The sequence below is a fragment of the Lotus japonicus genome, chromosome 1, assembly GCF_012489685.1.
Source record: "Lotus japonicus ecotype B-129 chromosome 1, LjGifu_v1.2".
Lineage (NCBI taxonomy): Eukaryota > Viridiplantae > Streptophyta > Magnoliopsida > Fabales > Fabaceae > Lotus > Lotus japonicus.
The window spans coordinates 80,194,162-80,217,832 of NC_080041.1; the positions used below are offsets into that span (position 1 = coordinate 80,194,162).

The following is a 23,671-nucleotide window of genomic DNA, read 5'->3' on the forward strand; positions in this document are numbered from 1 at the left end:
CACAAAGATCCACCGAGTTTCCTCCATAAAGGACCAACCTTTCCATGGCCGGAAGCAAGCATGACGGTGAGCAAGTATCGATCAGACATGGAGATGCAATGGTGTTGCAGAAATGGTGCTGTAATGGTTGGGAGGGAGTTGCAGACCAAAGATTCGATGGAAAGCTTGAAGCTTTTCTTTTAGATCTGAACAGATCTGTCAAAACTCCCACCGCCGCCGCCACCGCGCCGTTCTACAGAGGGACACAGCGTCGGAGAAGGACTACCAGAGGTGGAGGCTCTTCGACATCACGACGGCTGCCTCGAAGGCCAAAACGGCGACGCGTTTCGGCCTCGGCGACGAGTTTGAGGGTCGTGCGGCCGCAATAGAAAAAATTGATTGGTGGATTCAGTGAAGTGAGGGTTTGGGGATAAGGATATTTCAGTAATTTTACATCTTTAATCTTAACCGTTGAATTTAAAATAATATATCTAATGGTGAATTTTACATGTATCACGGTAATTCACTTTTCAAGTGTCACACCAAAGCCAAAACCCAAAAAGCTTCCCCGTGAATATGACCCAAACAATAGCATCCGCACCATCGGGTCAAGTACAAAAAAATGAACAATAGAGGCAAAGGTGGAACCCGTCCCCACGGCACAATATTGTTTTTTTTTTTGATAAGCCCCCACAGCACAATTGATTGAGCGCGAGCGAGTGAGAGATATTTTAACTTTTAAGGAAAAGGATTCAAACACGTGTAGAGTCCGATATTTGTGCACTCAACTCCTTTGTCACGTTCTCTTCTCTCTTCCCAAACCAAGCTTCACGTGCCATCCATCCATGAAAATCCCAATGCTTGCTTCCATTCATCTCCAGAAAACAATTCCAAGTAACCACCTCAATTCAACACTCCATTTCCAACTTCCAACAATCACAATCCTCCATTGAGATGCTTCACCACCCATTACTCTGCGGTTCCAGACCCGCCACTCACTCCACACTCTTCGCTTCGCTTTTCTCCGACGGCAACAACGCCGGTCGCAGTTCACTTGCCGGAAACTCGTTTTGCCGTGAAATCAGGTACTTGATACTTCACTCTCAATTTTGCATCAATTTGTAGGACCAATTTAGTAACCATAAGTGGTTTCACTTTCACATTTGATCTTGTTATCATTAGGTTGAAGTTCATGAAGCAAGCTTCGGGAAGCAAATCGAATCATAATGGTCGCGGAGTTTATAGTGAGGTATGTTGTAACTTGTAACATAGTATGCACTCAAGTACTCTGAGTGACTTGTCATGGTTGTTGTTAATTTTGATTGAAATTTTGGCATAGGTTAGACAACGGACCGCGCCAAGCTTAGGACAACTAATGTTTATAGTGGTCGTGCTCAGGAAGGGGTGCTTGAGGTTTGTATGTTATTTATTCGTGTCTGTGTGCTTGGTTCTTATAATGACTGAGAGCATGGTTGTTGAACTGGTTATGCAAACTCAATATTGAAAGCAAAAAGAATAGGTTGGTGGGCAGGAAGGCCTTTTTCAATATTGATGTTAGTCTGGTTGTTTCTGAGCAAATGAAGAGGGATTGAAAATGTCAATATATTTCAAGAGGCATTAGTGCAAACGGGCGTTAGCACCCACTTCGAGATAAAAAGTGAACGAAACTCTTATGAATTTTGATGGATGGAGGTCCGTTCATATTGCACTCAACTAATGCCCAAACACACTTAATCGCCAACCGATCCAGTCTATTAGTAATGCATAATGTGCCCCCTCTCCCCCCCCTCCCCCCACACACACAATTTAGATTATCCATAGACAAAACTTGGAAAAGTACCAAGATTATTAAAAACAGACGGAATGCTAGGGCTATGTACGATTAATAAAATTTCAACATTGATAATGGTCTGTTCTCAAATGATTACAATTCAGAGTGGCCCTTTTCTCTACCCCTCTCCTACTTTTTAAGCTAAGCCCCTTGCTCTCAGAACCCTAACTGCCTAAATAATTATCTAACTACTACGTAGCTGATTCTATAATTACTTTATTGCGGGTCCTATCAATTACGCTGCAATACAAAGCTCTCTGCTAAAATATTCTTGCTTATGTTTATGCGTTACACCTCTTTTACCGGTTTGTTAAGTGACACATTGCATATCCGTTGTCAAAGATAGAGCATTGATGGGTCAAATATAGTCTATCCAGTGTTGTAATGTCTTGTTTTTTGCAATTCCAGGAAGATGTCTCCAAAGTGATAGAGAACAGACCAACATGGGAAATTTCCCCAGGACAGGCAGTTCCATTGGGTGTATCACAAGTTGACAATGGAATCAATTTTGCTATTTTTTCACAGCATGCAACTACAGTCACACTTTGTTTAGTCCTTCCTGAGAAGTAAATCTCGATATTCTTTATGTATGATTGGTTCCAACTTTTAAAAGATTCCGTCAAATATAAAATACACATATTTGAAATATGTGCTTTGCAAAATTTGATTTGAGCCACATGTAGTCATTCTTGTCATGATTCTTTAGTTTCTATCACCAGTTCACCTCTCAAATGTTCATAAATGTCTATTTGTTTTGGAGAAATAATCGTTTTCTTTTCTTTCAAAAGCTTTCTTTGCCAAAGATAAGTTATTATTTTTGCAAAATAAACTGAACCAAACATGGAGCTTACCTTGTGTTTTTTCAATGATCTGTCACTTACTATGTATTTGCTCAAATTTATAATATGTGAAATGTGAAGAGATAACTTTATTAGTGAGGATTCAATATTTGCACTGATTTTGATATCAATTTAGAAAGCTTCAATCATTTGGGCTCAGGAGTTAATATGGCCTTTTAGCACAGGAGCAACTCAAAAATACTATAAATACCTAGGATATTCACACTATGGAAGTGTAATGTAATGTAAATACCATATAAGTTTTTGTTGTAGCTTTGGTTTATGGACCCTAAGGCTATATTTATAGTAATAATAAGAATAATTATTTTTGTACTTTCTTATTTACTTAGGCTTGTGCATTTCTGATGGACAAAATTGTCTAGAACTCAATCTTTCTCGCTCTCAGGAAAATTAAAGCTTATTTCATATGTATTACAAATTACTGTTTGAGAATTTTCTATGTCATTCAAGATCCTGATACAATTTTGAAAGGGGTGCAGGTTGCTGCTTCTTTCTGATACTCCAGACTTGTACCTTCTGGTCATTTTTAATACTTATATCTTTTGCATTCAATATCGCTTCAATTAGTTGGACTTCTCTTCAGGGGAATGACATGTTGGGATTTGTCTTGATAAACTTTACTTTATTGACTGCATAGTTGCCCGAATTGTCCCGCTTTACAATTTGTACTTTGATTCAAGCTTTTTTCTCCAGGTTAATATATCCATAGAAGTTATTGGTTCACGTTTGTTTGGCACACTTATTCTTTTGTCTTTATAATATATTGTAGTGGAAGCATTGGTACTCTAGACGGTGGCATGATAGAACTGCCTTTGGATCCTTCCTTGAACAAAACAGGGGACGTTTGGCACATTTGTATTGAGGTATCTTCTGTATGATTGCCTGAAATTCTCCTTTGCCTTGGTCTTTGGTTTAAATTGTTGCTATAGCCTATAGGTTCCATAACAGCTTTTAAAAAATGCAATACCATCGCAATTATCAAAGTAACTTTCCTAATTGCATATAAAATAACATTTTCTTGTGTATTTGGGTATAAATTTGGTGTATTCAATGCAATATTTCCCAGTGTTAACCTTTTATAGAAATGTCTCATTGAATGGAGAAGTATGAGTTTTATTTTACCGACACTCTTTATGTTCTAATATTTCTGTGTGTTGAATGTGTTTCACTGTTAAAATATTTAAATGTAATTGTACTAAAAGTATCAACTTTGTTGCATCTACGCTATAATGACTGTTCAGTCTTCAAATTTGATGAGCCTTTTATTCGCCCTTCTAATTTAAACTGGAAACTTGCAGCCCTTGTCTGTATTGATGAGGAATTTCATTGAGTAGGAAATAGCTTATTGAAAAAGCAAAACATCTGTTATTGTAATAGTTTCTTCTGTTGCATCTTTTCTGCCCTCTAGTTGCTATTTCCCACTTTTCTGTAAAAGATTCTGTTTCGATTAACTGTCAATGCTCCCATAGAAGATACTTGGTTGAATTTTTTTTTGTGTCAGCTCTTAAACATATGGATCTCCTTTGTGGTGAGTAGAAAATATTAATGGGCACTTGTTCATGCAATTAAGCACGCTTGCTACTTGACTTTTTTTTCCCAACAGAATAATCTTGCTACAATAGCATCAAACTGGCCCGTGGTAGAACAATTCCTTGAAAATGATTTATGGTTCCGTGTGCTTATATGATTAAATAATGATGTTCTCTGTGACAAATGTTCTTCAAAATGGTCTTAATTCACCTCGTATTAATAGTAGATAATACTGTTTTTTTTCTTTCTAAAATACTAGTGCTAAAGCAGTTGAGCTACAAGCTCACTGACTCTGTATTTTTATTTTTTCCATTTTATCCGAGTCTAATGTTTCTCAGATTGCAGAGTCAGAGCTTGTTTTTGTGGCATTTCTTTTTGTTTTTTCAAAAGCTCTCTCAGAAAGCTGCATAAAAAAGTTTTTTTCCACCCAGAGAGATCCAAATACACTCTTCCGTTAACTTTTTAATATATTTTCTGTTTTCAATATGCAGGATCTTCCATGTAGCAAGGTTCTATATGGATATCGTATCGATGGAGCTCACGACTGGAGTAAAGGGCATCGGTTTGACAGCAGCATTGTGCTTGTTGATCCTTATGCAAAATTAATCGAAGGTCGAAGGAATTTTGGGGATATTAGCATGAGGTTGTCCAAGTTTCTCGGCACATATGATTTTGACAGTTTACCTTTTGAATGGGGGGAGAATTACAAGGTTCCAAATATTCCGGAGGTATTCTACCTGCATGAATGACTGTTGTTGCTCCTAAGTAATTTATTGCAATTTTTTTGTAGATCAAGGCTTCATAGCTTCTATTCTACCTTCGCTCTGTATGTATTTAAAGCTGATTTCTAATACTTCTCATTTGACTGAGAATATGAGTGCATAGTGCATACCATATACTGTGGTTGTCTGAAGTCTAATGTATGCTTCCCTATTAATTATGCTTTGTTGCCCCAAATGCAGAAAGATCTTGTTATATATGAGATGAATGTCCGCGCATTTACAAGTGGTGAATCTAGTGGGTTGGATAACAGCATTCGTGGCAGCTATCTTGGTGTGATTGAGAAGGTAATATTTGTTTAATAATTAAGATGAATATGATGCAAAACTATATGCATGGGTTTTCGCAAATTGCATTTCTTGTAAAGTGATTGCCCAAAATAATATTAAACAAAGCCTAATTTCAAATTGCTGCAGGTTTGACCAAATGAAACTTGTGTAAATATATTGTCAAATGGACTGGAGCAAGTTTTCATTTGAGTCCTGCAGAAGTTCAATCATTAAAAATGGACAACTAGAAATAAAATGTTATACTGACAAAGATGGGGATTTGAATATTGGGATGATGTTAAAAACTTTCAAACCGTTGTTGGAATCATATTCTTATTGCAAAAAGTATAGAAGGTGTCTCCTTGCCCATCCCTGCCCACTAGAACGGAACTGATTTAGAGGTGTTTCAGTTAGAAAAGTCTTTAAACAACATGTAAGAAGTTTGTTTCTCTCTCTAATCTTAATTTGGTAGGGATATTTGGCTCTCAAATTCCAAGGATAGGATAGAATTTCAAAAAATATCTATAAGGGGTTTATAGAACATTTCCCTGATAAGCCATTATGATATATATCACAACAATCGTTACACACCATATGAAAAATTTATGTATGTAAAAAATGATACAGATCCTAGAGTTATGTTAAACCTTCTACTGAAGATTATTGTGCAAGATTTGTGATGAAACTCCAGCTAGAAAATTTCATTCCATCAAGTGGTAGAATATGCTATTCTTGTGTTCAATCTATCCTATGATGCAGTATATGCAATAATGCAATGTTCATTAACCTGGTAGTTTTTAGATGCTATATTACACATTTGAAAGAAGCTTTTTGTGTTCATGTTAGTTAGTTGGAGACGGTTTTTTGCAGTAATGTTGTCAGATGTTCAAGAAGAGAGAAAGCCATAGTGCTGAAAAGCTTTTCCTCACACTGTTAAACATAAAACTATGTTATTATGTATTACAGAATAATAGGGCATATATAATGCTTTAGTGGTCACACACTATCTTCAACTGTAGGAATTATAGCTTCTTATTCATTATTATATGCTTCATACTTATTATTTGTCGTCCTTCTTTATTTAAACTTATTTTGTTGCTTGCCTATAGATCCCACACTTGCTAGAGCTTGGTATCAATGCAGTGGAGTTGCTGCCTGTCTTTGAGTTTGATGAGTTTGAATTCCAGAGGCGTCCAAACCCCAGAGACCACATGGTAAATTGGAAAAGTATTATGCTCTGTTTTTGGCTTCAAGTTTTGTATGGGAACTGTTTACTGTGTATCCCTAATAAATAAGGAAAATAGTCTTCCCTCTGGCTGTTTATGCACCTATGTTTTCATTTTGAGAGTTAATTTGCAATTGGGGAAACACCCAAGTATGGTTTATGATGTGTATTTTCTTTTGATGATTGAAGAGATCAGAGTATCGATCTTTGACTTATTGAGTGGCATTCTATGAAACTGACAGTTATATTTTTTCTTTCCAAGATTAATACATGGGGTTATTCAACAATAAATTTCTTTGCTCCAATGAGTCGCTATGCTAGTGCTGGTGGAGGATCAGTTAATGCTTCCAAAGAGTTCAAGCAAATGGTTAAAGCCTTACATTCTGCTGGCATAGAGGTAGTACCATTATGTTTCAATGCCTCAACTTTATAGTGGAAACTTGCTCTGTATTTTGATTGCCTGGTTCCTTCTTATTATATATCATCTAAAGTCTTATATACCTCTTGCAATTAATCATATTCATACACAGGTTATTTTGGATGTTGTCTACAATCATACTAATGAGGCTGATGATGCCAACCCTTACACTACTTCGTTCCGTGGCATAGATAATAAGGTAATTTCAGATTTGTAATTCTATTCATGGCAGACTATTTTATTTGTATGTTGGAATACTTGCTTTACCTTTATCTTATCCATCATGGTTCTGAACTTCTGATGTTCTTATAAGTTAGTATGTCCTGTATTGTATATACTATATACAGTCTACTGTACCTTGTGTGTGTAAAAGGCTTGAGATACATTTGTTATGGTTAGTGAATTTTATTTGATAAGACTCCACAATAGCATAATATAAGCTATGCATGCAGTCTAGATACAAAATGAGATAGAAAAGAAAAGGAATTATCTAAAAATAAAGATTTATATATGTTGATGAATATCTAAAAGAAGTTATCTTCAAGTGATAGTTGAATATAGTTTCCTCCCAAATGAGTATAGCACAAACTTACTCTCAACTTATAAATCTACTACAATTAAAATAATAAAAAATCCTGGTGAGTTTCGCTGTTTGCTGGAAACTCTATATTTGGCTTTGGGATCATCTATTCGATTAGAAATTTTCTTCATGTTTGTATCAAGTTATATAGAATGTTGACAATGAGTTTCTTCTTCTCTATGAAAACTTTCTTCATTTCTATAGGTTTATTACATGGTAGACGATAACGGGCAGTTGATGAACTTCTCTGGCTGTGGTAATTTTATCTTGGTCTAACTTTAGATTTTGTCCTTATTGCTTTGTTCATATGAATTTATAACTGCATAATAAGTTATATTAATAGTTAGAGGTAGAAGGAGACCAAAGAAAGCTTTGTTATGTGAACTGTGCCATTTCCTCTACCGAGGACATTTAATAATAGGGTTAAATGTGTTCTCCGTCCCTGAACTTTGAGCGAGATTTGATTTCCGTCCCTCGCCGGAAAATCTTCCTAGCGCCATCCTCAAACTGACATTTTTGTTTGGAAACCGTCCTTGCCGCCGATTTAGCTCCGGCCGCCGTAGCCAAGTGTCACTTTTGGCCTATGTGGACATGCCACATCATTTAATGAAATGACATGTAATTTTTTTTAAAATAAAATAAAAATAATTTAATTTTAATTAAGTCCCACAAATCTTAACTAATTTAATTTCTAACCCTAAAACTAATAAGACTTAATTAATAACACTTTTGGTCCCTTTTCTTCAATCTTCAACCTCATTTTTCATAATCTTCTTCACCTTCTTCAATCTTCATCCTAATTTTCCAGAATAATCTTCACCTTCAATCTTCATCATTATTTTTCCCAGGAGCTTCATTCTTCATCATCTTCTTCTTACCCCACCCACCACACTCATCACCACACCCACCGCCGCCTCCAACCTCAACGCCACACTAAAATATTTAGCCATCCCCCAAACCCAGAAACCCACAACCCAGCCCCACAGCCACAGCCTTCAACCTCAGCCACTGCCCCCAACCTCATCTTCAACACCCACTGCCACAGCCCCCAACCTCATTTTCAACACCGACAGCCACCGCCCCCAACCTCGCCCACCACCTGAGGGGAAACGATGAAATCGAAGCATCCAGAGGAGAGATTGAAAGCGAGGACTTGAGGCATGTCATCGGGGAAGACGCACCGAATCTATCTCATATGGGTTTGCGACATCTTGGTTGGGTTTTGTGCTAAATTGGGTTTGGGGGTTTCACTAATTTGGGTTTGAGGGTTTCATTGATTTGGGTTTGGGGTTTGGTCATGCTACTGCTTCATCTACATCTTCCTACTACAGTTCATCTTCATCTTTCTACTACTGATGGGTTTCCTCTTTTGTGCCTTTGTCTTACTCCATTTAATAAACTTTCAGTTGGAATTGTTTTTAATTGTTCGTTCTTCTTATTTAAATTATTTACAAATGTAATTAGAGGAATGAAAGCACCTTCTGAAGATGCTGAGTTCATAGAAATACCAAGTTCGGTTTGTGTTGATCTTCTGAAACACCTTGATTGGCAGAAGTTAATTTTAGGGTTAGAAATTAAGTTAGTTTAAACTTTGGGGCTTAATCACAAATAAAAATATTTGGTTAGTGTTAGTTTTAATTAAGGGTTTAGGAATTAAATTAGGAAAGATTTGGGGGGTTTATTATAAATTAATTATGTTATTTATTTATTTATTTTTAAAAAAAATTCCACATCAGCTCCAAACGGACACCTGGCCACGGCTGCCGGAGCTATATCGGTGGCAAGGACGATTTCCGTACAAACAATTGAGTTTGAGGATGACGCTAGGAAGATTTTCCGGCGAGGGACGGAAATCAGATCTCGCTCAAAGTTCAGGGACAGAGAACATATTTAACCCTTAATAATATGCAATAAGTTCTTTTGAATTTAATTATCACTAACAAAATTTAGTACATTGATATCAATATTAAAGTTCTCCCATTTGGATAATTTTATCCCCAGGAAATACATTGAATTGTAACCATCCTGTGGTCATGGAGCTAATTCTCGACAGCCTAAGACACTGGTATTGACTACTAATTTAAAATTTTGTTATTTATATGACTGTTAATTCACTTAATTATATATATATATATATATATATATATATATATATATTTACTCAGTGGAATTCATCTAATTCCAGTTTCTCCTTGTTCATTTGTATAATTTTATCACGTAGACTTGATACTTTAGATTCTTAAACTTATGATGTTTGTGAAGCTCTATATTGTTAGAACTTCGGTATCTACCCCTCGCTTTTTCCTTTTTTCTTTTCTACTCACTCAGTAATTAGTAAAGGCCAGTTTGTTTCTATGGAGGTTGGGTAATGTTTGACTATCCTTAATACTTTTTTGAAAATGAAATGAGTCATCTTTTTGTGATGCCATTGGAAGTGAGAACATTTCCCAACTAACTTAATTCATAATTTTCTTTTAAGTTCCTAACCATAGATGTACTATTTTGTGTGGTTTTTTCCATTTCATTGTAGGGTCATTGAATATCATGTGGATGGATTTCGATTTGATCTTGCAAGTGTCCTATGTCGAGGAGTAGATGGCTCCCCCCTTAATGCTCCCCCACTTATTAGGGTAAATTATGCACGATGTAGCTATAATTAATGAGCAATGATGGAATTTTATTGAACACTTGGTATGGGGTTCTTCAGTTTGCTTCAGCCATTTGGGATTGCAAATCATATGAGCTGTTGTAACTAGTTCTGAACATCTTTGTCAGACATGATGCAACACTTCAAAAGTTCAGGACATTTTAGATTTTTCCATATTTCAGTTTCTATTAGTGTCTATGATTCTTAGCTCTGTACTGTTGTAATTAGCTTTGCTAGAGGGTGAATAAAACTAAACCTATATGTTGTGTCAAATTGAACATATCTGTCATGAATCAACAAGTCCAAAAGTTTAAGCTTTGTGTGAAGACAGATAAATGACTTTATATTGTTTCTAAGAATATCCAAACTGAAGATTTAGGGTTTAGGGTTTAGTCCATGGCACTTTGTTCTCTTTTAAAAATGGGTAGGAAAGAAGACCTTCGAATCAGGTGGAAACCCATTGCTATCCTAATTAGATGAACAGTTTAGTAATCGCAAACTAAAATGAGCTGAGATAAAAGTGAGAGCCAAGTAAAACCTAAACTTAAGTGAGTTTATTGAGTTTTTTTATTAGTTTTAGCTGATTTGGTTTCATCTAACTAGATTAGTTTTAAACACCCCTGCAATTTTCAGATTTGAAGACAATTATTGAGTACTACTCTCCTTCAGGTAGAGAATTTGGAATTTAAAATTTGAATATTTAGTTAACTAATCTTATCTTTATCTTCTTTTGCAGGCAATTGCTAAAGATGCAGTTTTGTCAAGGTGTAAAATTATTGCAGAGCCTTGGGACTGTGGAGGTCTCTATCTTGTTGGAAGTTTTCCCAATTGGGATCGGTAATTTATTTCTAATTAATGTTTGAGTAAATATGAATATTTTATGAATAGTCTTTGTTACAATCCTACACATCATGAAGGTTGATGAGCTTTGTGCCTGATCCAAAGCAAAAAAAAAAAAAAAAAAATTCTTATTATAAGACCGCATGATCATTGTGATTTTGTTATTCTATATAGGTTACTAGTTTGATTCTTGGTTTCAGTGGCTTGCTATGATGAGATTCCATTTTTTTGGGTATCATTATAACCTTCATCATGGACAACTTTTCCAGTGATAATGAAAGCACACAAGTTTTTTGACAAAAAGATCAACATGAAAGTTAACTGATGATTCAAATTATTCCATTGAATTCATTGAGGTTGTGGAATATGACACTTTTAGCTCTTAGAAATGGTCACTCCCATTCTATACCTTTGTGCTAAACTGCCAATAGTCAACATCTCCTTTTGAGCCGCGTGAATATGATATTATTTAAAATGATGAAAAGATTATTTTGGGAACATTATCTACACATATATCCTGGAAATAAGTCATTTGAAAAAAAAATAATCTAATTTCAAAATGGAAAATCTTTCCTCCACTAATTATTTATGTTTGATGTAGGTGGGCTGAATGGAATGGGAAATATCGCGATGATGTGCGGAAATTTATCAAGGTAAACCTTATTTAATTTGCTCCAGGTTTGGTTGGTAAAAAGTTTCATTTGCATAAGATAACTGACACGCTAGTAAAAGGAGAACAGAAATAATCTGTCTCTCCTATGAAAATGTTGTATGGCCTATACGAAATTCAGATGGGTAAACTCTGACTTTGCCATGCGCTAGGGTTTGCATTATAACTTGTTTGATTTATCCCTACTTTATTGTCTCCTTTTATAAACATGTTCCAGGGCGATTCTGGTATGAAGGGGGGCTTTGCGACTCGTGTTTCTGGGTCTTCTGATCTTTACAGAGTAAGCATCTGGTACTAATGGTTGTTATCTTTTATGGATCTGATACTACGTCAAAGATCAACTCTAGATTAAGCTGTTAAGCGGAGGGTTGGGAATAACTTCACATTTCTATGTTCTAACAGCTATGAAGTTGAGCTAGAATATTAGATTAAACTAGTATAACTTATTCTCAACTCAGTAGATTATCCTACATGTTTACATGTTATAATTTTTGCATGGCTAAATCCGCCACCCATGATACAGAATGCACTATGTTTGTCTTTTTTCTCCCAGTAATTTTTTTTTGGCTAAATGTAGTACTTCACTCAATTGAATCACTGAAATAAAATACTGGTTTGTGTACGATACAGACAAAATACAATGTGCCTACGATCAGAGGGTTTTGTTTTTCTGTTTTCTTTTTTCGTTTTGGGTTGGGCTGCTTGCATGATATTTAGAAAACAAGTTAAATCTGGCTAATGGCTTTAATTGAATCATTTGTATAAAATAGTTGTTCTGTTTATTTGCAACAGTAAAATAGTATAGAATGAACAATCTTATTTGAGTCCTTCCATAATTACTTTCCATTACATTGAGATTAAGCTACTTTTCAAAGCAATAGGTATTTTATTTCTGTCATACTTGGTTAATGTATTGAAATCATGGTTTGAGTTTTAATCTAGCTGATATTCACTTTGTGAATTTCAGGAATTGCTATATTATACTATATATATTTTAAAATAATGGTTTATTGCCATCTTATGTTTATCTTTCAGGTGAACAAGCGTAGACCATATCATGGTATTAACTTTGTTATTGCACATGATGGGTTCAGCTTGCGTGATCTTGTTTCATACAATTTCAAGGTAGACCTGCTTAATTTTGTCATTTGCTATTCAACTTTTCATCTATTTTTTTTTTCAAACTCTAGTATCTTCCTTGGTTCTTGGTTTGTAGCACAATGAGGCCAATGGGGAAGGTGGACAAGATGGAAGCAATGATAATTTTAGCTGGAATTGTGGTTTTGAAGGTATTCTTCAAATTGTCATACTTTATTTGCTAGCTAATATTTAGCTATGCTTATTAAGTTTTAACTGTTCAGCAATAACCTGTAACCTGTTCTCTTTTAAATTAATTCTTTCCAACATACAATTAAATTTTTTTAAAATCCATGAGTAATATTACTGCTATCTGGATATCTGAACATGCAAAATATTGCATCCGACTAACGTTCACTCTGTTCCAACTTCCAACTACGACGCTACAACCTCTGAATGTCAGCATCGCTCAATATTACTTGAGAATATTATTCATATGATTCTGGATACGCTAAATTCAACCTTGTTCTACCAAAATTTTAATACGAACTAATTTTCTAAATTAATATCACTCGAAACTAGAAATGTTCTGAACAAACCATTGATTCATACAATATTTATAGATAAGGTTTCCTAGTCTTAATCAAACTAAAACCAACAAGCTATAACAATGAGATAACAAAAGATAATAATCCTAACAGAACTATATGATGAATTCCTAATAACAAACATAAATCTCAAAACTTTCCCTCAAGCCGGAGTGTATATATCATATTCATCCAGCTTTGAACATATGTATGACATCCTTGGAGTTAGTGCACATGTCAGCAAACTGATCCTTTCTAGCAAACAGAAGAAGTTTTGATAATGCTCACTTTCTCTTTGAAAAATGACAATGAACTTCTACATGCTTGGTTCTCTCATAAAAAATTATGTTGGAGGAGAGATGCAAAGCTAATGGTAATCACACATTAGCTCCATAGTCCAACATCACAAAACTGCAGCTCCTAAATTAAATGTTTCAACCACAAGAGCTCAAAAGTTGTGTCAGCCATTGTTGGATATACTCAGCTCCCACAATTTGCTTCTTACTTTTTTATAAAATAAGGTTTCTACCCATAAAAATACAATAACCTGAAGTAGACCGTCTATCACTCACTTCTCCAATCCAATCTGCATCGAGTATTCCACAATTTCAGTCTGGCCCCTGTTTGTGTAAACAAGTCCCTTTCTAGGGGACCTTTTAATATATAAAAGAATACGATGGTCTGCCAATAACTTTCAAGATAGTGACGAGCTACAAACAACTATGACCCCCCACCCCTTTCATCAATGTTTGTTTAATTGTTTGTTGAATATTGGAATTCATCATCCGCTTACTGAAAACTGTTAATTATTTGTAGGCTTAAATACTCTTTTGGCCCCTGAAATTGTAAAGGGAATCAAACCTGATCCCTGTAAAATTTTTGCATCGAATTGAGTCCCTAAAGTTTTTTTTTAATTTAATTGAGTCCAAAGGGTGTCTGGATCTGATGTGGCTTGTTTTTAATCCCAATCAGCTTTTCCACGTGGCTTTTTCTTTTATTTTTTAAATACTGATTAATGCCACTTGTTCTAATTAATTGTAAATCAATATTAATCCCTAATTAAACATCTTAGCCCCAATTTAAACCTTAGATTACCCAAACTTTATCTCCTTTCCACAAACTCAAGCTCAGATTCATGATTCTTCTCAACAACAAACCAATATCAATTTCAGTATCACAATCACTTTCAATATCACACCACGTTCATCCATCTCTTTCAATATCACACCACTTTCAACCTGGTCCCTGTTCAATTTGGGGGTTATTGAGAGATAATTTGGGGTTTTTGAGTTGTTCATCCATCTCTTTCTCACTCTCACAATCACTTTCAACATCATCACCATGTTCCCCTACTTCATTAGACCAACCGAGAAATCGCAAGCACCAAACCCAAAAATTTCAAGCACCAAGACGAGAGATGAACCCAGAAAGAGATGAAGCCCAAATCTGCTCGATGGAAAAAGAAGAAGAAAGGCAGATCTGGTGCTTGTGGCGGTGGTTAGCCTTCCCTCTGCGGATCTGGGTTTGATGGGGAGGAAGAGACGGCACGGAAAGGTGTTGGATATGTCATTGAACAAAATCAGGTTACAGTGATCAATATAAGAGAAGAAATTGGATGAGTGAGCCTAGAGAAACCTTAAATTGGGAATGTTGGGGACTGGGGAGGAAGAGACGAAAGGCGTTTGGATCTGCCACAAACGACTATGAAGCTTGACAAAATCCCAAAAGACTATGAAGTTGTCATTGCCATTGCAGACGGTGGGGATGGCACATTTAAATTAGACTAGATAATTTAGATTAGGTTGGATTTTTTGTTTTTTGTTTGTATGAGTGGAATAAAAAACAGGAATACTAATTAATTATATGACATGGAAAAATAAAAAAAAGCCACGTGGAAAAGCTGACTAGGTAAAAAATAAGACACATCAGACTCAGACACACTTTGGACCTAATTAGATTAAAAAACAAAATTTAGGGACCCAATTTGATGCGAAAATTTTACAAGGATCAGGTTTGATTCCCTTTACAATTTTAGGGGTCAGAAGAGTATTTAAGCCTTATTTGTATTTGCTATACAGGAGAAACTGATGATGCTAGTATAAGAGCTTTGCGGTCAAGACAAATGAAAAACTTCCATTTGGCATTAATGATATCTCAGGTACATATTTGAACTACTTCTTTGCATGTTTAACTTGACTGTTAACAGAAAATTGTTTTTGGAATTCCAAACTTGACTCTGTCATTTCCATGTTGCATTTATCAATATTTGGCTAATTTTTCTTTGCTGTGTCTTTTTTTTTTTGTGATAACCCCATCCAACTTCTAGCCCTATGTGTTTTCAATTTTGGGAGTCACTGCACTTAAACTTTCAAGTTTCAACACATAGCAAATAGCTTCATCAAAGCAAAACTAAGCAAATATAGAAACTTAAGTTAAAATACAGCTGCACAAAATCTCAATAATTGCAAGAAGGTGCTAGGCGCAACTAGTGCATTGTGTTTTTTTTCTTAAACTTGGTTGCATATTGCATATTGGTGGTCCACCGTCCACCTTTTCTCTCCTATGCAACCTTTCCTTAACAAGCAATCATTCCTTATTTGCTTTCCCATAATAGTTATTTAAACTTTGTCATGACCAGGGCACACCGATGATGTTAATGGGGGATGAATACGGCCATACTCGCTATGGAAATAACAATAGTTACGGGCATGATACTTCCCTTAATAATTTCCTGTGGGATCAGGCAAGTTTATAATATCCCTTTTGATAGCTTGCTGAAGGCTTTTTTTTAACAGCGCAATCTTTTTTCTGTATAGTTGGATACACGTAGGAGTGATCACTTCAGGTTTTTCTCTAAGGTGATAAAGTACCGGCTTGCACATCAAATATTGAAGCATGAAAATTTTCTCAGCAAGGTAATTGCTTTATATTATAACAAAGTAACAAACTACTATGGCAAACTCACTGCCATTTTTATACTTAAAAGCCAAAACTTCTACCTATGCTTATGTAACAATTTATATTTTTCAGAATGACATAACATGGCATGAAGATAACTGGGACAATCCTGACAGCAAGTTTCTAGCATTTACGTAAGAATATATAACCTTATTGCTTTCTTTTAGTAATTCTTTCACAGTTGAGCATCTAAGCACTACCTTGAGGCACCATCTTGCTCTTGTAATGTACTAAATATAAAAAAATAACATTTTTTTAAAAATATAGTACATACTTTTTAGCTTCTTTGAGTAGTTATTAATAGTGGACTGAGACTGGACAGCACTTTGCTTTCTCTTTTGTGTTTGTGTTTGCACATGTGTATGCAGGCTTCATGACAGAAGTGGAGGAGATATCTATTTGGCATTTAACGCTCATGACTACTTTGTGAAAGCTCCGCTGCCCACACCTCCAACAAAAAGGTGGCATCGTGTGGTAAGTTTTTCCTTTTCCCGGACCAATCAAGACACCTTCTTTTCACTATTGCATGCATAGTTAAAAGCTGTGGAGCTCTGTGAAGGCAACTCTACTCTGTATGCCTAGTCTGGCTTTCACTAGTATGATAAGTTTCTTCAGGAGATTATTATCCCAAGAGCATGGAGAAACTTATCATACTAGTGAAAGCCAGACTAAGTATGGAAGCTATTTCCTCTGTATAAATTTCAGAACAAACTATTACATAGAAACAAAGAATGGTGAGAACTAATTTGGCATGAACAGCTGATACTTGAGCTAGCATTTGGTATGTCATATTGGGCCACCTAAAGATTAACTTATATTCTATGCGACACACTGTCAAACTCAGACTGCGCTTGAATATAAGAACAATTGAAGTTCTTGTTAGCTGTTTCTTGCTGCCTGCATTTCATTGGTTGTGCTTTCTGTAAGAACTCCCTCAAACTTCACAGATGATTTTTTTTTTTTTCAAAATTTTAAACCCATCAGCTTTCAGGCAGGTTTTAATTGTATGGAAATTATTAAAATTTAACGAAATGAAATTAATGAAGGTATTTTCTCATTGTTACCAATTTGAAGTGTCATTCTATAGATTGTTGATTTGATCATTGATAAGAAATCAGAATGGAAAGTTCCGCAATTCTGTGAACATTATGTTTGGATATTTAATAGAGTGGGATGGAATCGCATGAGATGAATGAAATGAATTCCACTGTTTTAATATTTTCATTATGGAATGAAAATTATGTCTGACTTCGTGAGATGAGTTCTCATGCGATTGAGTTTTTTCTTCAAGAATGCTTTGATTGGATCTCATGGTTGCTACTTGTAGTGTGTTTAGTTTAGCTTTTGGAAATCAATTTTGGATCCAACCAAACACACACTTATATTCCTATGGTGAGAAAGAAGATTTTAGGATGAAGTTCATTCGGAACTCCGATAAACTTTTCAAAGAGTGCCATTTGATTCTTGTTACTAAGTGTTCCTTATAACTTCTATTTAGTTTAATTTGAACTGTGAAAACACATTCAGGTGGACACTAATCTCAAATCTCCAGATGACTTTGTCCTTGATGGTGTCCCTATCGAAGGAAACATGTATAGTATAGCTCCATACTCCTCCATTCTTCTTGAGGCGAAGTTTTGATTGCAGAAGCTGCTGTATACATACCATTAAAAAAAAAAAGGAAAAGCTGCCTGTAATCCAAGTATCTCAGATGTAATGTGATACCTTACTTGATTATCTATAGTTCACTTTAGAAGAGCCAAATCCGGCTTGCAGTTATAGCTTAGTATTAGATAACAGATATCATCATACACATATCTATAAAACTGTAGAGAACTTCGTCTCCACGGAATTGTATACAGTTCAGCTATGGATGAGGGGGAAATGAGAGAGTGAGAGAGTAAAATTAGAAAACATATAATTTCCCGAATAGAGCAGGGCATAGAGTCGCATTACAAGCTACTCGGGGCTGGTAAGGTTTGGAAAATCGATAGCTACTTTGTTTATAAGTATGATTGTTTTTTGGTTTAAGGCATGTTACTGTTTACCTATTATATTATTATCATCGTAAATTTGTTTTGAATGGAATAAATGCCATTGATGACTTGTATTTTAAGTAGCCTGGATTGTGGATTCCGTGTCAAACTGTCAATAGTCTCTATTTCTGCTTCTTTTATGAATGAAACCTAATTCATTTTGATACAAGAGCTTGTTAAAACTTGTGAATATATGATGGATCATTACCTCTCAACGAAAGGTCATCTAGTACTAGCTATCTTCTTCCATGTTTGGATTAACTTTGTATCAGTCAAAATAATTCTAGCTCAATGTGAAAACAAGATGAGCATCCAAAAATGCACTACATGGACAAGAAAACAAAGGAGCATTGCTGAAATTTGAATAAACTAGGTACAGTTTATTGTGCCTGATATCAAGCTTGAGGGGCTTGTTTGAAGTCATATAACATAATGCTTTGTTCAACTTGTAGACATGATTGAGAAAATTCGGGTGTGCTTAGACATGTCATATGTGGCTTATGCATGTAAAATATCTTTTTAAATTGTGTATTTTTTAACATCCATGCGATTGAGTAGGCATGGTATTCAAACAGCTTTGTACGTACCCACCCAGGCCACCCTGCGCTCTCCTGTATGTAAAAATATATGATATAGTATTTACTTTTTTATTTTAGATTTAATGTCTAATTTTATAAATGATTTGAATTAAGAACATATGAAGATGACTGAGGGTTAATGAGAAAGGAGAGTTTGCATTGACTTCAAGAGGTCTAAGAATGAAAATTTTAACTTAATGTACATAGGTGAATAAATGTTTAATAATCTTGACAAAAATAGGTTTACAAACTGTGGACAAGCCAAATAAAATTTGTTAAGCTTTTTCTAATAAAGTTGCATCAATTATCTAAAAGCTTGAAGAATGGTAATATATTCGGAAAAATTCTACGACGTGGTATACATAAATATGTTCATGTAAATAATATAACTAAATATTTATAAACTAAGTAAAAAAAATTATTTTAAATTCGTTTATAAGGGGCTAATTCTCCCAACGAGATTTTTCCCATAAATAAGACTTGTTTAAGGGAAATCAAGCATGTACCACTTGACTCAACCACTCGTTAATCACAAACACGTACATTATTTTTTTTGGTACATCGAAAAGATAAATTACATCCACGAGGAATCGATCCCTGAACCTCCTCCTCATATGTCCCCAGCTCCTACCACTTGAGCTATCCTACGGGGACAAATAAACGCGTACATTATGTATTACAATCAAATTATGTCATATAAAATAAAATAAAAATGAAGTATTATGTATGTGTTATGAATAGGATGACCATATGAGCTTGGACATGTATCTCCTCTATGGGCTTGGGCCATCATCTCCTCTCCATGTAATTGACCTAGTTCTAGTGCTATAAATAAAGGAGGCTGCATCAATCAGTCACACCTCCAATTCTACAATATCCCTTGTCTCACTCTTGCATTCTCTCTTCTCCCCTCTCTCTACTATTAATTTTTTAACACGTTATCAGCACGATTGTTCTCCATCTCCTTTTCAAGAATCAAGTTTTTCACGTTATTAGCTTTTCTTTTTTTATTCTTGTTTTATGGAGATTGATTGTTAATTATACTTGTGATTCCAGAAGAATCATAGTGAGTATGTTTAAAATATGAATCCTGAAGATTCATAGTGTAATACACACATGGTTCCAAAAGAACTTACAGTGAATTTTTTTATGAATCCTGAAGATTCATCAGAAGATCTGGAAGACAATTTTTTTTTATGAATCCTGAAGATTCATCAGAAGATCTTGGAAGACAATTTTTTTTTATCTTCTACCCTTAATTTCCTAATCCTGGTTACTGTTCACGGGGCCATTTTTTTTTTGGGACAAGTTCTCTTTCCAATGGCCCATGTGGATGATGGCCCATGTTGTCCAACTGTGATCAGCAGCCGTTTCCTCTCCCCTCTGTGATCCTTCTCTACTTCTCCTTCTTTACTTCTCAACCATCTGTTGCCGTGTTGGTGCATCGAAGGTCGATCCCACCTCGATCATCCCTTCTACTTCTGTTCATGCTGTACTTTTCATTGTTCATGTAGTAGCCCTAATCCTCCTTCCGGTTTTCATTGCTTTTTACCTAGCAGCTTGCGTGTGTAGCAATCCGTAGGTACCTTCAAGCCACCAAAACCAGCTGGACGTTCTTCTTTACAGGTTGTTTGCCTACACCTTATCTCCTCCATTTTCCTTTACAGCTTTGTTCTGATTTGATGTATGCCCATATTTTTGCTTATCTACACAATGTCTTATTCCAGCTGGAACTGACAGCCCTTTGAAGCTCTATGCAGCGGGAGGGATACATGGACGATTAAACTAAGGGTCCTTGGAGCATGGGACATGTGCCCAGTTACTGAACCATCCAAACTATATGCAATGAGTTTGGTGCTGCTTGATGCGGAGGTCAGTTAAATGTTACTCTCTTTGAATAATTTACTTATTTCCCAACAATAATCACCAGTTCAATTTTATTCTCCCCTACCATTCAAAATTTTGCTTTATTTTTTCTTTTTACTTTTTGTTTACACTGAGGACTGAGGAGGGAGTGAAGAAAAAGATATACTCTGGTGCCCCACATGTAGGTTTCAATTATGCAGTATCTTTATTTTATTAGTTTGGATTTTGGTTATGGTGGTGGGCTCATTACATCAAGAAATTAAGGGGTTTTTCTAGCTAAATTTTAATGTAATACTGAGTAGGATAAGATGTCTTAATGTTGTTCAAGACTAAATAATGCTTCTAACCTAGCTTCTTCATGTATCATCTAATATAAAGATTAACACACTTGCTTTATCTTTATACTAATTTCAATACAAATGACAAACTGAAAACATAATGCATTGGTTTCTCTTTTTTGGTGATACACTACCTTAAGGACATAATGCATCAGTGCCTTATCTAAATCAAAAGTGAAATCCGACAGAAGTTTATGATTTGTGGTCTCAAGTTTGAGGTGTATATATATTAGCATTTTGCAAAATGTAAAGTAAAAGAGATGTGCAACTTGCATTTTACGTGAACAACACCCTCATTTTGTTTAATCAATACCTTTGTTAGTTTCAGGCTTTAACTATTATATTATTAAATTATTTGGTGATATAACAAATGACAAAATCATGAATCTGATATCTACTTTGGCAGCACGCTTAGATAAATTGTTCTCTTAATCTTTAATGTGTGTACTGAAACTATTAATGCACATTTTAATTATTGTACTAATTTCCCTTTCATTGGGCAGTAATTTTTTCTGTACTGTGCTTGATCCTGATCTGTTGAGTTTCTTCCATTAGTAGTTTTTTAGCTGAATGAAATATTTAATTTGCTTATTTAGGAATTAAACATTTAGAAGAGTGGTCATGCATTCTTATAATTCATTGTACTATTGTGTTTGTTTGATCTGGGTCAAATTTCTTAGTTGTATTTGGATTCCCCACATATTTCCTGATCTACGGGATGCTCTTGAGAAGCTATAACTCAATGATGTTGCACTAAAGGTGGCATTAGACTTATGCTGGAAAATAGTGCACCGAAGGATTTGCAATTGATTATTTTAAGAGTTTGTTTTTGTATTCTGGTTTACAGTTGAACCTGAGACCTCTGGTGCTATGGGATTTGGCTTCATATTGGTTTTTTGGGTCTTCACCATATGTAAGCCCAAAGGTAACAGTCTTTCATTAGTTTGGATATGAAGTTTCACCTTTTTTTCTAGCTGTATGCCTTTCACTTCTGGTCTTTCATTAGCTCCTTTCATATCCTGGTGTTATTGTTGTTTTTGGTTAGGAAGCATAGTTAATCTTTTCTTCAGTTTTAGGGAATTCTTCTCAAATCATGGTGGATTTAAGTTGTGGTTCTCTTGTCAGTAACAAGCTTGAGCAACTGACCATTTCAAGACGTACTGAGACAGATGAGTCAGGTGAATAGTCTTACTTCTATTTTCTTTTCGTATATTACTTCATTTCTCTCATAACTTTGTACTCTTTTCTCTCCCTCTCTTTGTTTAGTTTCTTTAAATCCTTATTTTTCAGCACAACAACAACAACAACACTCATCTTTTCCGCAGCACCAAAACGAATCACTTGAAAGGTGAAACCAGCATTTTCATTGCTATTGTTATGACTTTGTATCCCTTTTTTAGATTTTTAGTTCAATACATGCCTTTCTTTTATAGTCTCATGCTTGATTGGACTTTATTACTGGTTGTTAGTGATTCATCACAAACTCTATATATTTCTCTTCTTTTCCAGTGATTGTAAAATCGGTGTTTTTTAATCTTTAAGGTTGGATTTGTGCAATTCAGAAGTTCAAGGATACCATATTCGCTGCTTATGAACCACTTGCCAAGGCAAAGAAGAACGGGGCACTGGCTAGCTTGAACTTTTTTTAGTATTGGTGCATGGATTCATAAAGGATGAGTCATTTCAAGGTGGCCTTAGGATTCAGATTTATGTTAGGAACCATTGTGTGATTCAGAACCTACTCCAATCATCCATTGAAGTTCTATTTGGTGTTATTAAATTTTGTTCTATCAAAGCCTGAATAGCAGAATCAAAGACTACTATTAAATTTTCCATGGAAAGTTATGATCCCTAAGTCGTGGTATAGAAAATGTGTGATGTTTTAGAAAGTTGTGATCTCTTTAGCCATAGGGAGGAACGCATTCGTGCTAGGGATCAACTGCGGTTCTACAAGACGCATCAACCAGACACCTACCGGCTTGAAGTTCGACGCTACTAGATTATTAGATGATGAGTGTTATTTATGTTTGATTGTGATGTTTATTTCAGACGATGTTTATTGCTTAATGTTCGTTCTTCAATTTTATTTTTTGTGGTTCATTAAGGTTACACTCTTAATTATTTTGCTTAGACATTTTAGCCTTAGCATTTGTGTTGTGCTAGCCAAAACAATGTAGTAATAATATGCTTCCCTTAAAATAGATAGTTTCAATGAATATTTTACAAACACTCTCTCCTTTTATTTTACATTCTTGACCCCCCCGAGACTTAGTAAAATAAACTATATGTTGCTTGATTGTACCTTCACACATGACACAAACTCAGTTCTTCAGGTTCACTCACAGAAAAATAAGCATTACTGTGCTTTTATACTTGTATTTTTGTTCAATGACACACCAATTGCACTCACATGCCTAACCAATTAGTTTCCTCTTTTATTTACAACTGACAACAAGTAGTTTATTGTGCTTTTAATTTTGTTGTAGGTAACCCTAAGTAAAAAAATGGATTCTTTATTCTACGCACACATACGCACTCAATTGCTATATGGTTCGATTAGATATTAACATAAAAAAATTGTGTATAAAGACCCCGTGCATAG

General features: G+C 35.2%; 2 protein-coding genes across 15 annotated transcripts; both read left to right on the forward strand.

The window, feature by feature from the left end:
* Positions 1 to 759: 759 nt before the first annotated feature.
* LOC130718237 (isoamylase 3, chloroplastic) lies at positions 760 to 18,367 on the forward strand. Of its 3 annotated transcripts, none has more exons than XM_057568770.1 (24): positions 760 to 1,064; positions 1,162 to 1,228; positions 1,324 to 1,392; positions 2,219 to 2,376; positions 3,440 to 3,533; positions 4,692 to 4,928; positions 5,163 to 5,267; positions 6,359 to 6,463; positions 6,737 to 6,871; positions 7,005 to 7,091; positions 7,677 to 7,728; positions 9,474 to 9,537; positions 10,003 to 10,102; positions 10,856 to 10,956; positions 11,561 to 11,612; positions 11,847 to 11,909; positions 12,665 to 12,754; positions 12,846 to 12,918; positions 15,372 to 15,451; positions 15,932 to 16,036; positions 16,110 to 16,208; positions 16,324 to 16,385; positions 16,620 to 16,725; positions 17,779 to 18,367. In XM_057568770.1, the coding sequence occupies exons 1-24, from the start codon at positions 934 to 936 to the stop codon at positions 17,890 to 17,892; spliced, it is 2,349 nt and encodes a 782-aa protein (XP_057424753.1). In that variant the 5' UTR covers positions 760 to 933; the 3' UTR covers positions 17,893 to 18,367. The 3 variants fall into 3 exon arrangements, with proteins under 3 accessions (XP_057424753.1, XP_057424769.1, XP_057424761.1); XM_057568786.1 differs by having other exon boundaries at positions 1,015 to 1,064; positions 1,319 to 1,392; positions 2,219 to 2,397; XM_057568778.1 differs by having other exon boundaries at positions 1,015 to 1,064; positions 1,319 to 1,392.
* Positions 18,368 to 20,026: 1,659 nt separating this feature from the next.
* LOC130718257 (uncharacterized) lies at positions 20,027 to 23,169 on the forward strand. Of its 12 annotated transcripts, none has more exons than XR_009012574.1 (7): positions 20,040 to 20,315; positions 20,425 to 20,491; positions 20,616 to 20,737; positions 21,917 to 21,994; positions 22,140 to 22,247; positions 22,360 to 22,417; positions 22,612 to 23,169. XR_009012574.1 is itself a non-coding variant. In XM_057568794.1 (5 exons), exons 2-5 carry the CDS (start codon positions 21,940 to 21,942, stop codon positions 22,705 to 22,707), a joined length of 321 nt encoding a protein of 106 aa, XP_057424777.1. In that variant the 5' UTR covers positions 20,752 to 20,912; positions 21,917 to 21,939; the 3' UTR covers positions 22,708 to 23,169. The 12 variants fall into 12 exon arrangements, 1 of the variants encoding a protein (XP_057424777.1); XR_009012575.1 differs by having other exon boundaries at positions 20,626 to 20,737; XR_009012565.1 differs by having other exon boundaries at positions 20,103 to 20,315; positions 20,593 to 20,737.
* The last annotated feature ends 502 nt before the right edge of the window (positions 23,170 to 23,671 follow it).